The 26143-nt window shown below is 33.0% G+C and overlaps 4 protein-coding genes across 6 annotated transcripts; 1 reads left to right on the top strand and 3 right to left on the bottom strand.

The window, feature by feature from the left end:
* Positions 1-512: 512 nt before the first annotated feature.
* LOC111699932 (A disintegrin and metalloproteinase with thrombospondin motifs adt-2) lies at positions 513-5864 on the bottom strand. 2 transcript variants are annotated; one of them, XM_023470722.1, is made up of 7 exons: positions 5782-5864; positions 5464-5487; positions 4524-4872; positions 3577-3695; positions 1589-1825; positions 1069-1305; positions 513-771 (listed from the first exon to the last, which is right to left on the bottom strand). In XM_023470722.1, exons 1-7 carry the CDS (start codon positions 5815-5817, stop codon positions 556-558), a joined length of 1218 nt encoding a protein of 405 aa, XP_023326490.1. In that variant the 5' UTR covers positions 5818-5864; the 3' UTR covers positions 513-555. The 2 variants fall into 2 exon arrangements, with proteins under 2 accessions (XP_023326490.1, XP_023326491.1); XM_023470723.1 differs by lacking the exon at positions 1069-1305.
* A 2116-nt stretch (positions 5865-7980) lies between these two features.
* Positions 7981-12729, bottom strand: LOC111699936 (coadhesin). The gene is made up of 6 exons (XM_023470730.1): positions 12656-12729; positions 12392-12424; positions 11557-11905; positions 9346-9416; positions 8783-9196; positions 7981-8395 (listed from the first exon to the last, which is right to left on the bottom strand). The coding sequence occupies exons 1-6, from the start codon at positions 12692-12694 to the stop codon at positions 8120-8122; spliced, it is 1182 nt and encodes a 393-aa protein (XP_023326498.1). The 5' UTR covers positions 12695-12729; the 3' UTR covers positions 7981-8119.
* Positions 12730-15693: 2964 nt separating this feature from the next.
* LOC111699937 (SCO-spondin) lies at positions 15694-19891 on the top strand. Its single transcript, XM_023470732.1, has 6 exons — positions 15694-15724; positions 16082-16117; positions 16169-16526; positions 16599-16666; positions 17248-17814; positions 19461-19891. The coding sequence occupies exons 3-6, from the start codon at positions 16175-16177 to the stop codon at positions 19677-19679; spliced, it is 1206 nt and encodes a 401-aa protein (XP_023326500.1). The 5' UTR covers positions 15694-15724; positions 16082-16117; positions 16169-16174; the 3' UTR covers positions 19680-19891.
* A 3579-nt stretch (positions 19892-23470) lies between these two features.
* LOC111699930 (protein msta) lies at positions 23471-26143 on the bottom strand. Of its 2 annotated transcripts, none has more exons than XM_023470719.1 (2): positions 25860-26143; positions 23471-25278 (listed from the first exon to the last, which is right to left on the bottom strand). In XM_023470719.1, the coding sequence occupies exons 1-2, from the start codon at positions 26004-26006 to the stop codon at positions 23896-23898; spliced, it is 1530 nt and encodes a 509-aa protein (XP_023326487.1). In that variant the 5' UTR covers positions 26007-26143; the 3' UTR covers positions 23471-23895. The 2 variants fall into 2 exon arrangements, with proteins under 2 accessions (XP_023326487.1, XP_023326488.1); XM_023470720.1 differs by having other exon boundaries at positions 25869-26143.

Raw genomic sequence — 26143 nt, 5'->3', positions numbered from 1 at the left:
ATGATGAAAAATTCTACAAAATTTCTTCAAGGTTTAAATTGAATTCAATTATTGGAAGTAATGTTTCCTGTCTGTACTGGTCTTGTGTATATCCAGTTATTTTAGTAAATAGATAGTTTATCTTGAAGAAGGAGAGGTTGGATGGAAAAAGATATTGGATTCAAGGAGGGGAGAACACATTTGGAACAGATAACTATACCGTTCTTCTCTTTTAACAATGTTAACTCAAGTTTCTCACTTCTTTTTTGTGTTTTACATAAAGGTTAGTTAAATAAAGATTAGATTGTTTCAACCCTGTAAACCTGTTAAAATGACTTAAAAAAAGTGCACTCAAAAATATTTTTAATTTTAGATGGTGTCATTTTTAGATTCACATTCAGTAAAATCAATCTGCATTGAACTAATAAATACAAACAATTCATATTCAGAAAAACTAAAAATAGTTCACACTGTATGATTAAAAATTCAAACTTGTTAAGTATTGGTGTCACAGAACTTTTTATCCGAAAGAATAAAATACTTAAGAAAATATATTTAGTGATAATCGTATTTTTATTAACCTAGTGTCAGTTTTAAATTGAATGGGAAAACCCCAAACTTGTTCACATTAGACCCACAATCTTCTGGTCTACAGGCGGTTTTTTGATCAGTACCCCCTGCACCACAACAACCTTGTGTTTTACATTCTCTAGATCGAAATTTAGCACTGTCTTCTTTACAGGGCTGAGAGCATGCCGTCCAACTCGTCCAATCCCCCCAGCTTTCAACTTTCTAATCATGGAGTCGTATTATGCACTTGCGATCATAAATACATAGAGGGTAATAATGAGACAAAAATCAACCTTTTCAAACACAGAAATACGACCCATAAACTTTGTCGACTGATTTATTATATAATAGTTATCGATCCTTTAATATCTAATTAAGTTTCCTTTAAATGCAAAAATTGGTTGTTTTTTTAACTGGAAAGCGGTGGCTAAAAAAGTTATATTTATGCAAATAAGGTTGATTATTTTTTGATTAACATCAAGAATTTTGATTTAAAAATGTTTTACAAAATATACTTACTTGACACTTTTTCCCCTCTAAAGGCTTTTGCTGTTTTTTTAAATTGAATGGGAAAACTCCAAACTTTTTCACATCAGGCCCACAATCTTCTGGTCTACAGGCGGTTTTTAGAACAGTAACCTCTCCACCACAGCAACCTGGTGTTTTACATTCTCTAGTTTGAAATTTAGCACTGTCTTCTTTACAGGGCTGAGAGCATGCCGACCAACTACTCCAATTCCCCCAGCTTTCAACTTTCTAAACATGGAGCCAATTTGAACTTGCGATCATAAACAAGTAATGAGATAAAAATCAACTTTTTCAAACACAGAAATACGACCCATAATTTTTGTCGACTGATTTGTTATGAAATTGTCATATATCATTAATCATTAATCTGATTAGGTTTCCTTTAAATGCAAAAATTAGTTTTTTTTTTAATTTGAAAGTGGTGGCTAAAAAGGTTATTCCTATGCAAATCAAGGTTGATTATTTTTTTGGTTAACATCGCTTGACAAATTTCGTTACAAAATATACTTACTTGACACTTTTTCCGCTCTAAGGGCTTTTGCTGTTTTTTTAAATTTAATGGGAAAAACCCAAAATTTTTCACATCAAGCCCACAATCTTCTGGTCTACAGGCGGTTTCTTGATCAGTACCCTCTCCACCACAACAACCTTGTGTTTTACATTCTCTAGATCTAAATTTAGCACTGTCTTTTTTACAGGGCTGAGAGCATGCCGTCCAACTACTCCAATTCCCCCAGCTTTCAACTTTCTAATCACAATAGATCTCATAAACAACACCGTACAGGGGTGACATGGAAACGCCTCAACACGGAAATGCCTCAAAAACGGACTCATAAAACTAATTTAATGTCGTCTTCTCTCATTAAAAAAATATTTTAACAATTATTTTATCATTAATTTAGGGTAAGTTAGGTTGCGGGGCAGGCTAAAGAGGGGGCCGAGCGCTGTGGCTGGGATGGGCTAGGGGGCCGAGCGCTGCGACTAGGACAGGCAAGTGGTCCGTGCGCTGAGGCTAGAATAGGCTAGGAGGCCGAGCGCTGCGGCCATGGCTGTGGAAATCGTTAGAATATAGTCTTTTTAATTTTAAGTTGAGAGAAGACGACATTAAATTAGTTTTATGATTCTGTTTTTTTGAGGCATTTCCGTGTTGAGGGGTTTCCGTGTTGAGGCGTTTCCATGTCACTAGTACAGGGTGTTTTATATGAAGTGTTTTTTTCATTTAGTTTCTGTTCAGAAAACCAAGAAATCTAGTTCAGAAGGAATTTCCGGATATTCTCTGTTTTTCTGTCTGTCTATTTGTTTGGATGCCTGATCAAAACTCATAAACACCTAGACCGATTTGCCTCAAATTTTACGTTGAGTGGGACGTTTTTAACAATTTTCTCCATAGACGCAACAGATAGAAGTAAGATTAGTAGCAATCAGAAGCGATTATTCATCGCAGTAAGCCTATACCCCCTTTCATTTTTCGCGAACATTCCCTTTTAAACAGCATATTTAGGCTGGTAAAGACCAAGGAGGAGTTTAGGCATTTTCTTGCAGTCTCAACTACAGCAACTACAGTGGGGCCAATAAAACTGTGGAATTGGAATATGATTGCCAAACTGTAAGTTTTGATTTTTTAATTCAATGAACAGAAAACACAGCATTTGTGCAGTGTGCACAGACCTACTTTAGTATCAAGTAGACTTGTAAGCTTTGTAACAACATCAGCTACATAAAATTTAACTTTGAATTAGTTTTCTTATCTGTCATTTTAAATTTTTACCAAACCACAAATATAAAAATATGAATAAATTTTTTTTTTATATTTTTGTAAAAAAAGTGGAGTTTACTTTTAATTACAAATTGAGGTGGGCATTGAATTAACCATTTGCTTTAATTGTGACCCGGCAGGCCTTACTTCTATATAAAATGTTTATGAGTAGTAAAAATCCACCTTTTCCCACCCATAAAATTTGCCGACCAATTTATTCTAAAATTTGCATCCATCCTTTAATATCTGAGATGTTAGGTTAAATCAATGGTAAAATGCAAAGAAAGCTAATTGAAGTCGTGTATACTCTGCGTACATGTTGAAACCAGTTCTCTTTGGGCGGAATTTGTAAACAAGAATAGATGCATCAGTGTTCGTTTAGGATCCGAAAAGGTTAAAAGCATTAGATTTGATAATTTTGAAAATTCACATAATTATAGTTTCCTATGACTAGAATATTTCATTGATATTTTTATGTGAAAGATGGATCCCATGTCAGGCTGTAACATCCGTCTTGTGTTTGCATTACCGCCCAGAGACAGTACACTGCAGTATAAAAGATGCGTACACTTCTGAAATAACTTTCCTTGCATTACCTCCTTGGGTTAGATGCAAAAATGAGTTCTTTTTTAACTTAAAAGTGCCGGCTAAAAAAGTCATGCTTATGCAACTTAAGGCTTAGGACTGATTTGCTGGTTAACAGCGAGAATCACTTGACAAGTTTTATTTCAAACTATACTTACTTGACACGTTTTCCGCTCTGAAGGCTTTTCTTGTTTTTTCGGGGTTTTTTGTTTCGAGTTTGGAGATTTCCTTCTGATTTTCCTTCTGTCTTTTGAAACACATTTGTACTTTTTTCCACCTAAATCATGAATTATGAAAAAACCTTCCAACCATTTCAGAAATATCTATATATATATATATATATTTAATTTTTACTTTTTACTATGTGTGTAATGTGTATACTTATTCATGCACAAAGATTATTATAAAAATATTAAATGAATTGTAACAGTATATTTGGGTAAACACAAGAAATGAAAATATTTTAACTTTTAATCTGTGATTTAATATTTAAGCTGGCGGTAGATAGTTCACATTTTAAATCTTCAATTAGATTATTTCTATCTTTAGATCAAAAGAGGATCGATAATGGTAAAAAGAGTGAAATTCTGATCACTAATAGCAAAAGAGCGTGCATACTTTGGTTCATGTAAGTGAGGTATAAGATTTAGAAAATTAGTGTGTGAGGCAAGTACTTGTTCCAGTATTGATTTGAATTAAAATTTGCACATATTTCGCAGAATCACGGAATCACGATACCAGAGTTACTGATTGAGAAAAAAACGTTCTAATAAGGACACAAACATATAAAAATATATGTCACTTCATGAAATTTGAAATTTAATTGGCTTTTTAGTAAAACAATGCATACGACAACGCAAAAAAACAGAAAAAGCTAAATTGGTGTGCAAATTCTAAATCAGGAAAGTTTTGTGCAATGATATTTTCAAATTTCGAAATTAAATAAATAATTTTGATTATTAAAACAATTTCAAAAAGTTGTCAGTTTCTAACTGTTAAAAGTGCGGTAACTGTATCCAACTGGTTGTATACAGTATGAGTTAATTCTACGTAATATTTAATTGCCAGCATGAATGTAATGTTTGGTTAGTTTTTAAGTCTTAACCTTGGTTCCTACATTCCTCATTGCTTCCACACTCGTCTTTGCATTTACTACATTTTCCATTCTCTTCCCCATACATACAGGAACATTTTATACCACGCTGAACTTGAAATTCAGGACATACCATTGTATTGCAGTTTAGCGTGAAGCCTCCAAGGGAACACATGCATTTCTTGGTTTTTAAATCACAAAATTCTTTCTCCTTACATTGAGGATCACATACGTCTCCTTCTTGAATAGTGCAGGCTGGATAGGTTGACGCTTCATTTTTGCACAAACACATTTTAGAAGAAGGATGGCAATATCCACGATCCATCATACAATCAGAGTTTTCTTTACAGTCCATAGATTCCTGATCATTTAAAGATGTCTTTATCTTAAAATGTTTTTTTCAGGCAGAAGCCCAAAGAATTTACATGCATGCCGCGATGAAATACAAGACATAGAGAGTGCCTGTTGTAACCGCAGCACTCGACCACTTAGCCTGTCCTACCCGCAGCGCTCGGGCAAGAAAGAATCTTAACCTGACCCAACCCTGAAATTTAAAATAATCTCTCTCTTTCTTTTAAATCAATGCGGCTAGCGCGGGTAAGTCCTTTAGGCAGCTTTTATTGTATCCATTAAACACTAATGTTTTGCAATGCATATAAAACTGGACACAATTTAATAATAGACGGATCTGCAAAATTTCAAATATATAATTTACGAAAAAAATTGTCAGCTTGGTTTATTTGTTTCCAATAAACGGAAAAACGGCAGATCCGATTGGGCTTTAATTTTGATTTTGAAGTTTCTTAGAAATCCATCAATGGAACCAGAAAAATATGTATGAAAGTAAAACAGAGACATGAAATGAAATATTTATAAGGAAAAAATAGTTTCCTGAAATAATGATGATGTTATCAAGAATTGAATTTATTTTGATATTCAACATGTTTCTTACCTTTCTCTGCCCATGAACAAAAACCTGAAAATGATATCAGATTTTACTTGAAGATGTATAAATATGGAAATAAGAATTAACAATCATAAAAGTATTTCTTAATGATTTAAAGGTTAACATTATGATCAACTTCAACAATTATTTTTTTCATTCGATCATGCATGCTTTTAAAAGGTTTAAAGAAATTTTAAACTTTTCTTGAATAAATAATATATTTTTCAGGATTTTTTAAGTATAAATTAAACATATCAAAGAACCACAAATATATCAAGAGAATTGTTCAATGAATAAGTTTAATATTCAGTTTTCAAGACTGACCATTAAACAAAATAATCCACATTTTGTGAGAAACATTGTTTAACTACATCGACTTAAATACTTCAATAGTTAAATACTTTAAATCTATATTTGAAATATTTATCAAAGAGGATTAGTAAGAACAATATTATAGCTGCTTCTAAGTGAAAAATAATTGGACTAAACAATGCAAATCTCAGAATTAATCCAATCCTTGGATTGGGGAGCTCTGGAGACCCACTGACATGTTGTTAGCCTGGTTTTGATTTTCTAAGTTGAGTGGGTCTAGGATTTCCAGTTTTTGTGCCATTTCATTTTGCGTAATTTGTGCAAAACCGGTAGATTTCGTAAAACGCAAATTTTTCGGAAAACATGTTATTGCAAATTGACCAAAATTGACAGTTTTAGCACAGAATCAAACAACTGAAGATTTATTCGAAAATTTACATACAAATCAATTATGCTATATACTCTCAATGAAACAGAAATTAGAAATTTAGAAATTTAAAATTGATGAATAGTAATTATAGTAGTCTGAATCTTTGTGTGGTGGAAGCCTTTGATATCTCATAGGTTGACTACTTCTAGTCGAATGCATATGATTGAAATATCAAAGGTCTATGCCCATTGAAACTTAGTCATCAAATTTTTACACAGTCTTGACTTTGAAGCGTTGCAATGCCTTGGCCTTTGGTTTTACCTCATCAACTCACTGATACTGTTTTTTGTAGGCCTAGACATATACATTTAAAATGCTTCGCGTTTGTTTCATTCCTAACTTTAAAATGAGTAATTGGCAAAAATACTGCTCGACTTTTGAATAAATCTTGATTTGCAGTGTGCCATCATGCATTAGGTTGTTAAATAGAGTTTTAGGCAAGTAATCTTTTTCTTTTTAAGCATTACAATCATATTCAAAAAGGTGGAGTTTCATAGATAACTAATTAATACAGTTTACACCTAGCTGTATTCAACCGTTTACTGAAAATTACAAAACAGAGTAATGCAAAAGCGGATTAGTGCAATTTTGCGCGAAATGAAGTTGATGAATAATTGCGACAAGTGCTATTTTTTCGTGCAAAAATGTTGAGCAACGAAAGCAAAAATTTGCGATTTCTTTTGCAAAAATTGCGCAAAACCTTTGCGAATGGAAGCTTTAAGTGGGTCGACTTTGATAGTGAAAATTTAGTATCCCAGTAAAATCATTTAAGCGCGGGTAAACGGCAGCAGTAACTTTTTGTAACCTTGCCAGCGCTAGGTTCCCAAGCTAGTATATATATCTGTAAACATCATTTATCGTACATATAACTTTGTAATGCCTGTGTTTGTTTGAGTGCATGTTCTAAACTTTAAAACGGGAAAAATGATCGAGTCAAAATTTTAGTTTCGGACCTTGCATGACCTCAGTTAAGATTTTTGGACTGAATGGAATGAATTTGGGAATAAAGTATGTGGACATTTATTTGGGTAAACCCACTTATAGAGACAAAAAAATTTACGACTTTAAAACGTTTTTGGGTATAATATGCAGAGGACTTGGATATAAAAGATAAATCAATTATATGAAGAGAGGTTCAGAGCACCTTGGATGATCAGCATAATACATATATGAAGGATTCTTGGTATTTAGAAAACTAATTGAATTAGATAGAGCTGGTTCAACTATTCTTCTTCTTCTGGGTTCATTGTAGCTGTAAACTTGCATTTAAAATAAAAGAGTGTCCGATTCACACCAGTAACCTTAAAAGCTTTGTTTGATCTATACATAATTAAGGAGGTATTGATGAAAAATCAATATTTTTAATTTTGACATGGGAATTCAAATTGTATGTTTGTCTGTCTTTCAGTTTGTAACCTATAATAAGGGCAAAACAGACCAACCGAGTAGGCCAACAACCTGACATGACCCTAGGGAAGTTTTATGAATGCCAAAATTACAAAACGTTGTCTCCAAAAAAATTTGATTTTCTTAACATTTTGAAAATCCACGAAAACAAAATTGTAAATCTGCAATTTTTTATTACTGTTTCATCAAAGAAAATATGCAGAAAGATTAAGCAACCTTGAAAAAGAACTAGTTTAGTAGAAATATTTTTGAAACCACAAAAAAACTTTAAAAGGTTATCAGGGCTTTAATCTAAATTTCTAATTCCAATCCTGGCGTTTAAGTTGTATTTATTTCTATACTTTTCAAACAATGTTCTTGAAAAATCTGTGCACTACAAATTAGGATATTTTATTTGTGTATTTTTAAATGATTAAAGTATTTGCTTTATTACTTTTCATCTAAAATTAGACGAATTGATTATACATACTACAAATTTTGATGGTGTCAAATTTAGATAGTAAAATGAGATATTTATCCCCACCATGGCCATAATACCAATGGTTTTGGTTGCGGTCGCGGTGGCGGTTGTGGGTCCTGGAAGTTGTGCTTAATAATCATTTGATTATTATTTCCATTACATCTCCAGTCAACCCAAGTTGCTGGATATTTATTCCAACCACAATTAACGTTTCTTCCAAAGAAAAGTGGTCCTGGTACAAACTGACATCTTTCTTTTCCATTGCATATCTCCGCCACTCTTCGCATTTCATCTTCAGTAGGCATTCTTCCTTCACAATCAAATACAGCCTAAAGGTAGGATACACATTATTTTATCCTGTTTGTTACTAAGAACTTAATCCTGTTGCAAATTGAGAGGAAGAAGTTAATTAATGATTTTTAGTGAAATAAAAAAAGTTATTTTTGTTCCATGCAAGGATACGTAAAGAAAGTGTCAACCAGAGTGGCGTATGCAGGATTCAATTTATAAGTGCAAGGTAGGAAGCAATTTTCTTTTATGAAGTGTTACAACTACCAGGGGAAAAACAAAATTTGATTGCTGTTGTACAGTTTGGGTGAGGAAACATTAAATTTCACGACCCGACCCCATGTTCTGGGGACCGCCTACCCCCCCCCCCATCCACAACGGCCCAGATACGACCTCTTGGTCTAAACATAACTAACTATTTATATAACCTTTACAACTTCGAAACATCCACCAGGGCATGTAACATCAAATAAGTTTTTACTCCAATCCCGTCCTCTATGAAAGTCTTGAGATTGAAAGTCTTGACCAAATCCACCATCCCTTTTCTCTTCAGGGGGCCCTACACACTGTGCCCCTCCACGCCTAGGAGGTGGACAACTTGGAGCCCGCACCCTTGATGCTGATCCGCATCTACCAGTCCAAGGACTCCATTGACACCAACCGCAATTAACAGGAGGTTTACGAGTTCGACAGGGTCTTAATTCACAGGAAATTTCTTGATCATAGTCCCCTTGACATGTTCCTATTTCTTTGCATTCTCTGGACCTAGTTTTTACACTTCTTCGTCCACAAGTTTCAGAGCATGAAGACCATCTTGCCCAGCTCTCCCATTCTCCAACATTCTAAATAAAGTAGAACTATAGCCATGAGGCTTGGAATCTTCTTTGAAAACAGTTAAAGTTTAAATGAAAATTGTAAAAATTGAATTTCTAGTACAGCAATTAAATTATGTTTTTGAGTGTTGTTTTTTCATATTTCTTTATTTACTCACATCGGGTTGCTCTGGTTTACATCTTGGAGCTCTCCCACCATTTTGACACACACACTTGTAATCATTTTTACCTAAATCATGATACTTTAGTGAGAACCAAAATACTGTGGAATTGGAAGACGATATTCAAGATTATATATATAGGCATAATTGATGTCGCAAATAGTTTTACTGAAGGATGGGTTTAAATCATAATTGATTGGTTTGTGAACAATAAGATGATTTGGCTCATGCTCATTAAAATAATTACACAGTTATCTGGTTTTTATTGTTTAAAAAACAAGTTCTGATACAGGTTGTTCCGCGAAACATAAGAGTTGGTAAATAGTTTAGAATGTCTTCTTCCATAATATGTTAAGTTGTTTAATACCAAAGACAATAATAAAAATATTACATAGGAGTCACATTTTAGTAAAATTAACTTCAAAGTAAAATGTATTTGAGCAAAAGATTTTTTAATATCTAATACAGTGTATGGAAGACGACATTCAAAACTATTTACCAACTTTCATGTTTTGTGGCATGTAGCTGAAAGTTTGATTTATTTTTGTAATTGAAAACTATGACACTATAAATATTGCATTAATTGTTTTACACATTTAAAACTCAGGTTGGTTAAATGGAGTCAAACTATTAGAAATCAAACACAAGACAGGAGAAGAAAGTCAAATTAATTAATTGTAATCTTGTCGCTCCTTAATGGTTTTGATTTTACCCACAAGTAAGGTAAACAAATTCATACCAACATTTTCACAAAAGATTCTTAACAATTCATTATAAATGAAGAATCTTAGACAATTTTACACTAATTTTAGTTATATAGTAATTAGTTATCTAGATAAGTTTTTCAACTTGTACAGGGTTAGCCACAAGACGAGACCTTTGAGTCTGTTTCTTTATATGCATGATTCCCTGCCACTTTAATAAACTTATTTTTTTTGCAAATGTTAAATAAACCATTTAAAGACCAAACTTAATGCAGAATGCTTAATTTAAAGGATTTGAAAAGTATCAAAACACGTCTTTGCAAAACACGTCCTTTGTGAGTAACCCTGCATTCCGTTGTACTGAGAATGTCGTCTAGTACATTGAGTATCCATTGTTATTAAGACGACATTTCCAGTACATCTGATTACGCCCAGGGTGTATGTTTTAACTCCTAAAACATTGACAATTTGTTCCCACTATCGAACTAGTTACCTACAGTTTAACCCAGAACTTCGGATACATCAAAGGAATTTATAAAATGTCGTCTTTACCATTTTTCAGTGAAATTTATACTACAAGCCTTAGAGGGCGCTTCGCGCCCATCTTCTAAATTAATTGTGAACATGTTCTCTTTGTGTACATCGTAAAACAAAACAAAAATAATTCGCGGATTTTCACAAAAATTTCGTGGATTTTCAAAATTTAAACGAATTTGATGAAGATCGAATTTTGATGAAGACAAATATTTAAAATTTCAATCCTTCATAAACCTTCCCTGGGGTCCCTAGATGTCCTACAAAAAATTTGGGCCCGATCGGTTCAGCCGTTTTGACGTTTATTGGATACAAACAGACAGACAGACAGACAGACAAACAGACAGACAAGCCAAATTTATATATAGACTAGCCTTAGAGGGCGCTTCGCGCCCATCTTCTAAATTAATTGTGAATATGTTCTCTTTGTGTACATCGTAAAACAAAACAAAAATAATTCGCGGATTTTCACAAAAAATTTCGCGGATTTTCAAAGTTTTTAAAAATTTAATGACGATTGAATTTTGATGGAGACAAATATTTGAAATTTTGATTTTTCATAAAACTTCCCTGGGGTCCCTAGATGTCCCACAAACAAATTTGGGCCCGATCGGTTCAGCCGTTTTGACGTTTATTGGATACAAACACAAAGACACCCAAACAGACAAACAAACAAACAGACAAACAGACAAGCCAAATTTATATATAGATTATACATAAATCTCAGTAATCGTAGAAAAAATAAATTGCCATGAAATATACGGAAACAGTTTTAAAGAGCTCCATATGGTTATGAGCATTCAATTATGGAAATATTTGTAATGTAACGAATATTATATCCAAACTTATGACAGTCTTAGAAATGTATAAGGTGATGTTCATAATGAAATGTCAGGTATATTGAAATGGTTTCGATAGTTCGATGTCAGTAACAAAATGTTAAGATTATGTCCTCAACCTTGTTACTAACCTCGTTTTTCACAAGTTGCATATTGTCCACAATCCTGTCTACATTTTCTACATCTTCCATTTTCTGTCCCATACATACATTCACACTTAGAACCATTAAGCATACGAAAAGGAGGACATTTCTTAGTATTACAATTCTTGGTAAACCCCCCGAGAGTACACATGCATATTTTGGTTTTCAAGTCACAAAACTGGTTATCCCTACATTCAGGCTGGCAACCATTTCCTCGTTCTCCATTGCAAGCTGGATATGTGGAGGCACCATTTTTGCAGAGGCATAATTTAGATTTGGGGTGGCAGTATCCACGGTCCTCGTTGCAATCTGAGTTCTCTTTGCATGCCATTGATTCCTGTAAGTAGTTGTGTACTGTGTACTGTTTTTAGATCAACTCAATTAGAAAACACATTTATAATTCAATTCATGCTCAATCTTAACAGAAAACAAGGGATTAAAAGTTCCATTATATATTAATACATTAGTAGTTGTGTACTGTGTACTGTTTTTAGATCAACTCAATTAGAAAACACATTTATAATTCAATTCATGCTCAATCTTAACAGAAAACAAGGGATTAAAAGTTCCATTATATATTAATACATTTTTAGCATTAACTTTTGATTTTTTGATGTTTTGTACGCAAGGAAATTTTTATATGACTATCATTATTATTGTATACATTAGTCTGCTAAAGTTTTAAACTGTACAAGGGCTAAATGTTACAGAAAATAAACAAAAAAAGTGATTCATCACCATTAAAAAGAAAATTTATAGAAGGACAAAAAAAAACATTTATATCACAATTTTTTCATTTTTTTGTGATTTGATTAATTATTACCTCCTCCTGGCCTTCCACATTATGAACTAGACCCTGAATGTAAAATTTTTTATTTAGTATTTTTACTTTTAATCTGAAAAGTAGTAAAATTACTTTAGTATTGTAATTGAATTTTGATACTTTGTCAATCAATTAAAAGTAGTTTCACATAGAATAATTTACATCAGTAAAAAACTTTAAATTTCATGCTTTGTTTAACCAACTTGTCTGACTTAAATTAATCTTTTACTGTTCTTAGAATTTAATGATTTCTAAGTAACTGACCACTATACAATATATTCCATATATTGTGAGAAACATCATTAAACTAACAAATTACTTATTTCATGTATATAAACAATATACATAAACTAAACAGAAACAATTAATCAGGGATTTATAGAATTGTGCCTTTAAAAGTTTATTAAACATCTTGTTTGACACCGGCAATACTATGCTTATACAAAACTTTATTCTAGTTTTTGAAAAAAATATATACAGACAGAGTGCTTAGAAAACTGTATGAACTCTTTATATGGATTTTGTAATATTAATTTGTGTTAAAAAAATTAGTTTTTTAATGGTTAAGGTGCAATTTTACGAAGAAATCAGTTAGTTCCAAGCGAGATTTGAGAAATGAGAAAACGAAAACATGTGTTCCTGTAGATGTAGAAACACAAAATTCGCCTGAGACTGTAAAAAAAAACATATATATGAAACATATTGGAAAATTTATAAAGAATTTGAAAAAATGAAATAATGTAATTACAAAAGAGAGTTTTCAATACAATTTATGGATTTAAAATTTAAATACTTTTTTAAATAATGTAGTAAAATTCATCATGAATGATTCAATGATTTTAACCCTAAACACCTTTTTTGCTCTAGCATCCTAATTTTGGGAACCTGGAAGGAATATTAATTTAAACAATTTTTGTAAACTTTTTTCATGCATCGGGTTGTCAACCATTAACCATAATCAGTGTAAAGTCGTCTTTAACTTAGATCCACTCTCGGAGACACTAAAACCCAAACCAAATAATTTTAGCCTCCGGATCCTTTGTTCTCCTTATCGGAGTGTAAATAACCTAAAGCATTGTGAATCCATCCATTTTTCAAAAGTTAAACAAAGAATATTTTCACATAAAGAATTAGTGACTTTCGTTAATAATTAATTGTCATTCTTTTCAGAAGTTTAAAAACGTCTTAGGACTGTCCAACTACCCTTTGGTATCACAAAATTGATCGTAAGAATCTTTTCATTATATACATTCATTGTAACAATTTTATATTTTTTTCAGTAAATAAAGAGAATTTCTTCATTATCTGTTTTGATTTGAGGGTTATTCTGTTGTTTATCTGTTCAACTTGAGAATCTTGTTTCTATCCGACAACACGGGTAGGGTAAAGGATACAGGGCGGGGAAAACTCTGGTTCGTGTAAAAAAAAATCTAAAATTGTTCAAAAAGTTTTTGTGACTAAGCTACAGATCTAAAAACTACATTTTTTAAAAAGCCCATAAAAGTATATGGTAGAAACATGTGTCACATCTTGATATTTGTTGAAAACAGAAACAAAATATTTTTTACATTTTTCCGAGCCTTTATTGGGCATTTTTTTAAATTTTTTTCAATGAGCTTAAAAATTTGGGCTATGAACTTGAATTGCAACCCTTTTCCTTTATTCTAAGGTTTTTTTAGGGGGGGGGGGAGGGGGCTTGGGACGCCCCCTCTCCAAGGCAATACAAAGATTCAAACCCCCAACCTTTATAGAGTTAAGCAATCTAAATGATTCAAGAAGCAAACAGAAAGAAACCATATTATTCATTTTTAATGGAAAGAAATTTTTTAATCTGGAGAAATGAACTAAAATGGTTGCAGTAGAAAATTAAACTTACTATTTTGAAAGTTTTATTGAATATTGAGTTAAACTATCTGGAAATGCATTTCTGTTCATTGGAAAACATTGAAATATACTTTTTCTCTTTAACTAGTTAGCTTTTTAAGTGAGGTTTGGGCAGAAACACTAGCAATATTCAAGTAAAATTCGGTGATGGTGATAGACCAAACCTCTGTAGAGTAAAAAAAGTAGATGTTAGTTCTACATTTATTGTAAATATATTTTGGTCTGGGTTGAACCTCGTCAATTCTAACGAAATAATAACCATCAAAATCGGTTAAAAAAACAAACAATTTTTTTTGTTAAAAATCACAAGAAAATAAACAAAGAAAAAAGATTATTCAAAATTAAAATTTGGGCTGTCAAATGGACGTAAGGGAAACAAACTCAGATTATGAGATGGAAAAAAGGTCATTTTCAAATATTCACTTTTAAAAAAAATGTTTTAAGACAATTATTATTTCTTGAGATTGTTTCTGTCACAATGGTTAAAAACAAACTGTTTAGATGTATGTGTATAAAGTGGTGGTGGGGGTCGAACTAATTACGAACTTTTGCGTAAATCGGGGGGTGGGGGAGGGGGGGACGGCTTGTTTAAGGAGGGGTCTTTAAACCTTTTAAAGAATTGAACATAAACAACTCTTTTTTTAAAATTAACTCTTTCAGTGTTGAGAGAATTACAAATTACAAAAAAGTGTCTTTTTCCTGAATTTTTGTAAAGCATGACAAAAAATATCAAATGTTGTAATTTTCATATAAAAAAACTTATCATGGTCATTAATGAAAAAAATCATGGTTTTTATTTTAATACTTAAAATCTAGCTCTACAAGGCTGCATTTCACTTTTGTAACATACTTTTTATATCGTTAGGAAAAATGTACAACAAATAGCGCTTTCATTGTAAACAAAAAAAAAACTTGCTAAATTGTTTAAAGAATCTGTTGAAACAGCAATCTCTCCAAAAGGGATGATTTATTTGGTGTAACGCTCCCTTTTTCCGGTGTACTACCTGGTCTAGCTGCCTACAAATTGGTATGGTAAAATTCAAATGAGTTTTCAATGCTTTAGTTGTAAAGGCATAGCTGGTTTCATTTTTTGAGGGAAAAAATGCCATTTTGTGGAAGACTGGCCATTTACTTAAACCTGTTATGAGAAAATATATATACTGAAAAAGTTATCCTTACACTAGAGACCGTCCTCGCGTCCTCTATCATTTAACTATTACTTTTAAGGTATATTTAAAATCATAAAAAAGATTAATGTAAATATGGTTTATTTATTTTTTTCCTAAGGAATCAATGAATTGATGATTTCCATTGTTTATGAAGAAATGTTTTGAATTTGGTAGTTTTTAAATAACATCATTATAAAGAATATAAGGCTTATAAATATATTGTTTAGTTTTATTTTAGTTTATAATGATTCTCTTGAAATGCAGAATATTTTGTTTAGTGGTGAGTTACCAAACAAAAGTAATCTGATATTTTAATTTTGATTTTAAGATAAATGGATTATTTAGCTATTTTAATTTTTAAGAACTGGGCATGTCCAATTAACAGCAGTACTCTTTAAACCTGTTTTTATCCACAATGTGGAAGTCATTGTCTTTCTATTTTGCTTGATCAACCATCATAATTTCCTCACATTGTTTCTGCAGGAGAAATGCGAGGTTAATTTATGTAGAACAACCGCAATTAAAAACAATTTTTTTTAAGAGCATACCATGAATATCTCATTCTCAGCTTTCCCGTACCATTCCGGTATCTCTAATTGAGAATCGGACATGTCGTTTACTGTTCCTTTAATTACAGGTAATTTTAACTGTATCTCAAGCTCAGGAAGACAAGGTAAAAATTATTAATAACTAAAATAATTTTCTGAAAAACAAGTTTTTAAAGGAGTCAATGGATTGCGAAAAGAACTCTGATTGTTTGACTGATCGAGGCTACTGCCATCCCAAAACCAAGATGTGTTTGTGTAAAAACGGTAGGACAACCTACCCTGTCTGTAATATAAACAAGGGAAGTGCCAGGGATTGTCAACCAAATTGTTCGGAGGAAGAGTACTGTGATCTAAGTGATAAAAAATGCATGTGTAACCTGGGAGGTTTCCCTCCGGACTGTAATGTGAAGAAATGTGAACCATTTGAAGTGGAACTCAATGGAGAATGTACATGCATGTATGGAAGAAATAGTGATGGTGAATGTAGTAAATGTAGAGATGTTTGTGGTAGAAATGGGGCCTGTACAAAGAAAGGTATAAATATCCTAATTTTAGCAGAACAACATATTTTAGAAATTAAAACCCATTTCATGGCCTACTTTTAAGGTCGCAATGCCTACAGATGTACATGCAGTTTTGGAGGAGAGTTTCCTGAATGTGATCCTAAAAAAAGTGTAAATTGAGATTTTTTTTTCAAAAAAGACTGTTCGTGAGTTTTAGAGGAGGTGTAAAGAGGCAAAGGAAAATAAAACAAAACAATGACTATTCTCCCTGCCAATTTATTTGATAAATTGACTAATTTCAATTGTGTTTTTTTAATTTTTATTTTTACTCCGGAGAGGACACTTCTCAAGATAAAATAACGTCGCTAGTCCCTTCAAACTGAGTTTTTTAGCCCAAAGCTGTGAAACTGTGAAATACATAAAAAACACATAACTTTTTTTTCTGGAATGTCTTACACTTCCTTTCTTAACCACGGTCACTCTCTTTACGTACAAAAAAAAAATTTTTTATACTATTAAGATTGAAATTGTATATAAGTCTTTATTGGTTTAGCCTCCAGTGGCCGAATTTAAAGAATTTGAGGGGCGGTTTAAATTTAAGCCGCGGCTTAAATATGGTTGGTTCCACTTAAAATTTATCAAATGTTTCAAGATTTAAGCCGGCGCTTAATTTAAACCGGGTTTTGGCGGATTTAAACCGCGGCTCAAATTCTTTAAATTCCATCTCTGTTTGACTTAATCTCATACCTTAGAATGAGGATAATTTGAGCCCCTGGGGGCCCTGGTCAAGGTGCTCTAGATCCTGTGGAAGAAACAGCAGAAGATTCAGGAGAAGAACCTGCACCCGACGAGGATCATGTTCAGGGGATCCTAATGATCAAGAAGAAGAAGAAGATTGTATTTTTAACCGCTGTCCCTCCTGGTCTAGGTGGTCTAAGTGTTCAGTAACCTGCGGTGGAGGAATGAAACTGCGAACACGAGTATGCCGTGGTCTAGAGGATTGTGATGATGAGGAAATTGATCAACGACCTTGCAAAAGAAGAGTGTGTAGAACCCCTGTGAACTGCAACTGGTGTCCATGGACTAATGGAAATGGTATACATCCAACTAGAGTAAGAATACCAAACTGTCCTGCACAATCCAATGGTGGAGCTCCTTGTCGCGGGAAAGCCCAACAAATCCCTTTTGATCGATGTGATCCTAGGAATACAATCCATGATCTGGGAACTATCTATTCACTGGACTATCATAGAGGTCCAGATTGGTATAAAAATAGATTTGATGTGACTTGTCCTGGGGGATGTTTTGAAATGATCAAGGTGAATATTTTTGATTATTTTTTTTTACTTTTTACTTCGTTTCTTGCAAGGTAGACTACAGGTATTGGCGATAGGGTTATAGCGTATATTTAGCTGTGGCTAATAGGGCTGCTGAAGAACTAGTTTCTGTGAATTATTTGGACTGCTGAAGAACTAGTTTCTGTGAATTATTAGGGCTGCTGAAGAACTAGTTTCTGTGAATTATTTGGACTGCAGAGAAACTAGTTTCTGTGAATTATTTGGACTGCTGAGAAACTAGTTTCTGTGAAATATTAGGACTGCTGAAGAACTAGTTTCTGTGAATTATTAGGACTGCTGAAGAACTAGTTTCTGTAAATTATTTGTACTGCTGAGGAACTAGTTATCCTATCGCCCATAACTTGGTTTCTCGTGACCCTCCATTTGTATTATCTGATTCACATTGGCCGATAGTGATATCCTTATTTTCTTGCAAAAGATCATCATAAATAGGTGCTTAACGGCTACGGTTGTGAATCTAACATGAAATTCCTTTACATATTTCTAGGCTGTTCATGAACAGGTCCTTTCCATATTCCAGGCTGTTCATGAACAGTTCCTTTCCATATTTCTAGGCTGTTCATGAACAGTTCCTTTCCATATTTCTAGGCTGTTCATGAACAGTTCCTTTACATATTTCTAGCCTGTTCATGAACAGTTCCTTTACATATTTCCAGGCTGTTCGTGAACAGCTCCTTTACATATTTCTAGCATGTTTATGAACAGTTCCTTTACATATTTCTAGCCTGTTTATAAACAGTTCCTTTACATATTTCTAGGCTGTTTATGAACAGTTCCTTTACATATTTCCAGGCTGTTCATGAACAGTTCCTTTGCATATTTCTAGCATGTTCATGAACAGTTCCTTTACATATTTCCAGGCTGTTCATGAAGAGTTCCTTTGCATATTTCTAGGCTGTTCATGAACAGTTCCTTTACATATTTCTAGTCTGTTCATGATCAGTTCCTATTCATTTTTCTAGGCTGTTCATGAACAGTTCCTTTCCATATTTCTAGCTGTTTATGAACAGTTCCTTTACATATTTCTAGCCTGTTTATGAACAGTTCCTTTGCATATTTCTAGCCTGTTTATGAACAGTTCCTTTGCATATTTCTAGGCTGTTCATGAACAGTTCCTTTACATATTTCCAGGCTGTTAATAAACAGTTCCTTTATATATTTCTAGCCTGTTTATGAACAGTTACTTTGCATATTTCTAGCCTGTTTATGAACAGTTCCTTTACATATTTCTAGCCTGTTTATGAACAGTTCATTTGCATATTTCTAGCCTGTTTATGAACAGTTCCTTTCCATATTTCTAGGCTGTTCATGAACAGTTCCTTTACATATTTCTAGGCTGTTCATGAACAGTTCCTTTCCATATTTCTAGGCTGTTCATGAACAGTTCCTTTACATATTTCTAGCCTGTTCATGAACAGTTCCTTTCCATATTTCTAGGCTGTTCATGAACAGTTCCTTTCCATATTTCTAGGCTGTTCATGAACAGTTCCTTTACATATTTCTAGCCTGTTCATGAATAGTTCCTTTACATATTTCTAGGCTGTTCATGAACAATTCCTTTACATATTTCTAGGCTGTTCATGAGCATTTCCTTTACATATTTCTAGGCTGTTCATGATTGCCATCCTCGCGAGCCTACTCCTGATGAGATGAGACGAGTAACTCAACTCTGTAATGGAAAAGAAAGATGTCTGTTTGTCCCGGGCGAAGCATTTTTTGAAAAAAGCAATCCTCATTGTTATTTTGTGGCGTGGCCCGTGGTATGGTTGCAGTGGAGATGTAATGGAAATGGAAATAGAATGATAGCAAACAATAATTGGATATAGGTTTATCTGAAGTCAGAACTATCTCGGGATCAACCATTTATCGACAAATTAAAAAGTTCCCCTACTTGGATATCGAGATCATCCAATTAAATTCCGATATCTGATTATTTAGAATTGTATAAAATTTTAAAGTTGACTTTTTAAATTAAAATATGTTGAATTGTAAACTGAAGAACATCGATCTTTTACTAATAAAAATAAGATTAAGCATCCTATGAAATATTATTGATGATTTTATGTTAAAGGAATTTTTGGTTGGTGCTTTAAGTTGGCTTTACTACTTAAAAACCTATCCCAAACCTATCCACAAACCTATCCACAAACCTATCCACAAACCTATCCACAAACCAATAAATCAAGCTTTCATCAAGCGTTTTCAGTTAAAGTGGTCTGGGACCGAATTCAAAGAATTTAACACGAGTTGTTTATCCTCCAAAAACCGGTTCCAATTGAGCAACGGCTCAAAAATCAAAACAATGAATACAATTTGAAGTAAATCGAACCAGGTTTAAGCGGCTCAAATTCTTCAAATTCGGTCTCTGATTTTTCTTAAGACAGGACTCACGAACCCCCTTCCCACTTCACAAAGGAGGGCTTTGCAATATTTTAAATTGATCTAGTCTGACCTAGTCAAAGCGCTTGGCACATATTTCAAACTTAACCTAAAATATTGGTTTAGAATAAACATTTTTTTAAGATATGTTTTTTTGATTTTTGATCATCAAATTCATCACCCAGCCAACCTTTCTTTTTGAAGTTTTTGGTTTTTATTACCCTTTAAGTCGTCAAAACAGAATACTTTACATGGGATTTTCATTTTTTTGAATTAATTATGACAAATGCAGCTTCAGATGTTGTTTGTGCAATGGGTTTTTGACTAGGAAGTGCCACCAGACAGGAATTGAGTCTTTGCCACAAGCTCTAATTTCTAATCCCTATATCTATTCTTCAAAATCAATTTCAAAATATGAATGATTTGTTGTATCAAATAACCTAAGTTTGAAATGTCAAAGGTGTACACTATCAGGATGCAAAGATATAGGCATTTGATTATTTGATTTTGTAGCAAAGACTTGCAGTTCCTTAGTCACATAATAAAATGTCTCCATCCCTGGCTTAATTACTATTTTTGATACAAGCCTTGATCTGCCTGTTAGTTGTTAGTTGAGGTGTTTTTGGCATTGCCTATTCCATCAATTAGTCTAATAGGATTCGGTTTTTAAGATTTTTGAGTTTTTTGCCATCTTCCATCTGATTCTGATTTTTTGAGTTTTACTATCTTGTGTGGTTTTTATTAAAGTCCTTTATGTTATTCTCAAGAATAATTCTTACGAATTAAGCAGAAAAAGGAAAGTTATAGAGTAGATATCAAACACATTTGATTATCTATAAACAATATAATTCAAAACTCTGAAGACGCCCAGCCCTACAGAATTATAAACTGAGCTGAATGTGTCCAAGTTGTTAAATAAAACTTCATAACAGCATTTTTATAGTTTCAAGCCTCCTCTCTGGGTTGCTTTAGCACATTTCATTTTAGATTAGAATCAAAGTTATGTACATAAATAAATAAAAGATGTAATGGCTTGTTTCTATTCAACCAAAATATAAACATTCGATGCATGGATTGTATAGCTTTAAAGTTACATCAGTACATCAGAAACCTATAGGATGGCATTAAATGTTTTCAGGTCTTGGTAAAGAAATTGAGTTTTTGCCACAAACTCTAATTTTCTAATATTTTTATCTTTACAACCTTATTTCGTAGACCTTTGGTATTTCAAATTATAAATATTGTTAAAGATCAGGTATTGTAAGTTTGAAATATCAAAGGTTTACACAATAAGGTTGTTGAGATTTAAGAATTAGAAAATTTATGTTTGTGACAAAAAATCAATTTCTTTAAAAGAATGGACATTAATGAAGACATTGCGCAGATAAGGCATTTCAAATATCAGACATTTTACGGACATTTAAAAGATAAAAAATGTCATATATTTCAGAAACATAAAAGTATATTATTTCATACAGAATCCTTGCAAAGATAGAGATAAACTTTAGATTTAGTTAATCTATGAAAATTTATCCACCAAATGTCCAAAAGATCCAGGTTTCTAGAGTAAATTCAAATTTATTACGTCTGCGCAAAAACAACAGGGGAACCCTGAATCTATTAAACCATAAATCACCTCACAACATATATTCCCACTTCTTATTAAACGATATTATATAATGGAATTTAATAAAGAAAGCATCTTATCTAGAAATATTACTTCATTAAATTGCACTCTCTTATGTAACATTCTTACACTAGGGAAATTTAAACATAATATATTATTTTTATGAAAAATAAATTTTAAATAACATACTTTTTCAGATTTATGCTGTGTTGGGAAAAATGTTATATTTAGAAATAACAACATAGGGTTATGACAAGCGCACAATAAATATCTATAAAACCATTTTTGTTGGAAAATAATTCTAACTTTATAGTACTTTGCACCAAAATAATATTGTCAAAAATAGGTATTTCAATTTTATTCAAAACAGATGAAAACAAATATAAAATATGCCTTCCATATTGTAACCAACATTCTCAGAATTTCTTTTGATTTTTACAGACAAAAAGTAAAGTTAAGATTTAGTACTTTAAAACTATTTTATTTTCAAAAACATTTACACATTTTGGTGAGTGACTTAACCCTATTCCCGCTGGGGGGGGGTCAATTTGACCCCCCCCTGTAGTTTTTTTTACATAACTCAAAAAGTATTGGTCTGAGGCTGTTGAAATCCCTCCCTTTAGGCCTAAAACCGGGCTTTAATACTAACTGCCTGAGTCCTCAGGCACACTGCCTGAATGACTGCCTGTAACAAACTAAATCTTTGTTTTGACCCACTTTCACTTATCAGATTTTGATAAAACTTAGCTTTTTGGAAACCTATGACATAAGGAAACGGATTGCACAAGTTTTGCGAAAAAAATGCAAATTTTTTGCAAACAACCTGTCAAAGGAAATTTGCACATTTTTAGTTTTTCTTGATTAAAAATCAGGTTATTTAAAATTTTGCAAAATTTTTTGCATATTTGAAATGGCATGGTCAAGGGCTTTTCAAAAATGTATAATTTGTCATTTTTTGGACAATTTTTTTTTTGCAAACATTTTTACTATAAAACTGGATTTTGCGATAAAAAACTCAATTTTCGCAAATTTGCAAATTTTTTTGCAGATTCTAAAAGTAGAGCACAAGAGCTTTCTAATGATGTATCATTTGTCATATTTGGACATAAAACATGGGATTTAGAGGGGGGGGTCAAATTGACCCCCCCCCCAGCGTATCCTGGTTTTCAAGTACCCCAGCGGGGATAGGGTTAAAATAATTTATCTTACTGAAATCATGAATGATATGGTGAAACGTTAACGTACCCTTTCAAACCTTTATCTGATCAATAATGTGGAGGATGTTGACGTTATTCTAGGTTTAAAAGTGATTAATTCTGATAATTTAGTAATGTTTTTCTGCAGAACACATGCTCAAGTCATTTTCTGAAAGAACCACAATTGAAAGCAATCAAATTTCAAAACCATGAAGATGGATTTCTATTTTATATTTGACATGACAAAGGTTTTAAGGGTACCGTAGGGTTTCCAGTGAAAAGGAAAAAATCGTTTCGCGATAATTTCGCATTTTTCGCGAAATATGGGAGAAAAAAATGTTCGCGAAATGCGATCGAATATTTTTTCATTTTTTTGCGAAACGTTTCGTTCGCTGGAAACCCTAGTACCGTTACGAAACAATGCTTGATCTCGAACGTTTGTTATTCTACAGATTAATTTAATCTTTATTCGATATCGCGCATGGTAATCGTACACAATCAGGGGTTGAAGGGATCTTTGATTAAGGCCGGGGAGGAATATTAAAATGAAGTTATAGGCATAGTTTTTATAGATCCTCAAATTAAAAGTGCCCACAAAAGATATCGCAATAAATTGATAGGGATTATAAGTATCCAACACAAAAGTTCTTGGCTCTGGTTATATTTTTAGAGAAAAAATTCCAATTTCAGTAACATTTATTTGTAATTAAAAGAAAAAAGGAAGAAGATGACCTTTGTACTATTTTCTGGTTCCAACTGCAATATAAAAAAAGTTTTTGTCAAATATTGATTTTTTTGATGATATACAACAGAATAACAAAACAAATATTGATGGAAAAGTCAAGTGTCAAATTCTAGATATTCATTTTGCTTCTTAACTTTGTCTAATGCTTCAATACTGTTCCTGGACTTGACTGAGAACTCCGCAATGTTGATAACCCCTGAAGCATAATAACGCTCTAGTATGTTCAGCTTGGCAAAATGATATTCTCGTAGGATAAACATATTCAGCTCACTCCAACCTGGATCAACCTTCTTCAATACATTCAAGAAATCTTCACAAAGCTTAAACCGTTCTTCCACATTGAGAATATGAAGAACATCTTCGGTATTGCTGTAGCAAAGATATTGAATAAGGTTTCGTCTAGCTGTGGTTAGAATCCAATGTGCAGGATGCAAAATTGTGCCGGAATATTTCAATAATATTTCTTTATATCTCCAGTACTGTTGAGTAGTAAGGATACTATCAACCTCAGATTCTATATCCTCCACTAAGGTTTGAATCCTTGATGAACTAATGGCTAGACTACACCTATTACAGGCCCAGGGCGAGGAATAGTCAAGAGGATCTTCTGGTAGCAAGATACCAGTATTACAATCTAAGCACTGAACACCGCTGGAGTATGTTCCACATTCGGTGGGATCTGAACACCTTCTGCAGGTGCAGTCGAAATACCATTCTTCTTTTATCTTTTTTCTTCGTTTAAAGGTTCCCCAAAGTGCTGACAAATATTGGACTGTGAGCTCAGTTCCTGCCTTGATTGATACTCTTGCTCGTACATACATTTTAAAGGTTTTGGGATCAACTATGTACCGTGCATTGCAAATACATTCATGGGACATTATTGCAAATATAGGGTACAGTCCCTTGCCCACTTCTTTAGCAGGGATTCCACGGGCTTTAGAAAACTGTAGACACACGGCGTTCACATTTAACAATCCAATAGATCTTTCAATATCTTTCACAGAGAATCGTTTAGCTAGAGCTAGATCTTCTCTTATATACCTAATAATACTATTTTCATACCAATCCCATTCTAGTGGATGAACGGTTTTCTCTGTTAAATGATCCATTAATTCATTTGTTCTTGTCCAACTTTCACTTAAAGATTCTGCTAGGAGTAATACTCTTAGAATAGTTACAGGAGCGTATCCTTCTGAAATTCCAGATTTAGTGATTTGTTTCGCATTTGCAGAACTTTTAGCCAGTAAACAACACTCTTTCATATGTCTTTCTTCCCTCATACACTTTTCATCACACACGGGGTAGGAACAACCAGTACATAGGGTGATCGAATCTAAACCTTTTAAGCATGTGATACATACACATGTGCTTCTATAGTTAGGACCAACTACGGTTCCTGGATCAACTAGGATAAGTTCTAAAGGTTTTATGTCTCGTGTAGCGTAGAGAACCCGGCCTTTCTCCTTGATGTATCCAACCTGAAATACAAGAAAAACTTAGTATCAAGGTATAGACTGGAACCTGTACAGATGTAATCAAAACAGATTGTCATCTTTGTTCATTCTTTTAATTAGAAACAACACTTTTTTATTCAAACTGATAAATCTTGGCAAAATATACAGGGATATTTTTAAAATGTAGAAGTTAACATGCAAGAGAATTCTGACTTTTTCCAAAAAACTCTGATTTTCAACCCCAATATCTTTTCAACCCAATGTTGTCGACCTTTGATATTTTAAACTATGAATTTCGTTAGATGAAATGATCCAACTTTAAAATATGAAAGGTTTACACTTTAAGTTTGGAAAGGTATATGGATAGAAAAGAAACTGAGTTTTTGCCACAAATTCAGATGTTTAAATCTCTATAATTTGCCCCCCCCCCCCCATGTTGCAGACCTTTGAAAATTCAAACTATGAAATAGTTTGAAATATCAAAGGTTTACACCCCCAAGTTTGACAAATATTGGGATTTATAGGTTAAAGTTTGTGGCGAAGATCGACTCAATCCTTTAAAGAAGAACGTTTATGACTCCGATCTTTATTGGTACTTTACGTACTTTATGTACCTTGTATGGGAAACAGTACGATCCATCACTATGAAGAGCAGCATGCTCTGCAGTACAATAATAAACCTCGCAGTTAGAACACTTTGCAACTCCTAGTAAAGGACAAAGGAAACATTTCTTCTGCTCTTTGCTGGGCATGATAGAATATACAGATCCTCAGTTCTATATGATCACTATGTGAATATGTGTACTGTGTAGGATTCCTGATCAGGTTTATTTGTGTACTGTAGGACTCCTGATCAGGTGTATATGTGTACTGTAGGACTCCTGATCAG

The sequence above is a fragment of the Eurytemora carolleeae genome, unplaced genomic scaffold (assembly GCF_000591075.1).
Source record: "Eurytemora carolleeae unplaced genomic scaffold, Eaff_2.0 scaffold384, whole genome shotgun sequence".
Classification (NCBI taxonomy): Eukaryota; Metazoa; Arthropoda; class Copepoda; order Calanoida; family Temoridae; genus Eurytemora; species Eurytemora carolleeae.
This window is presented reverse-complemented; position numbering and strand designations above follow the sequence as displayed.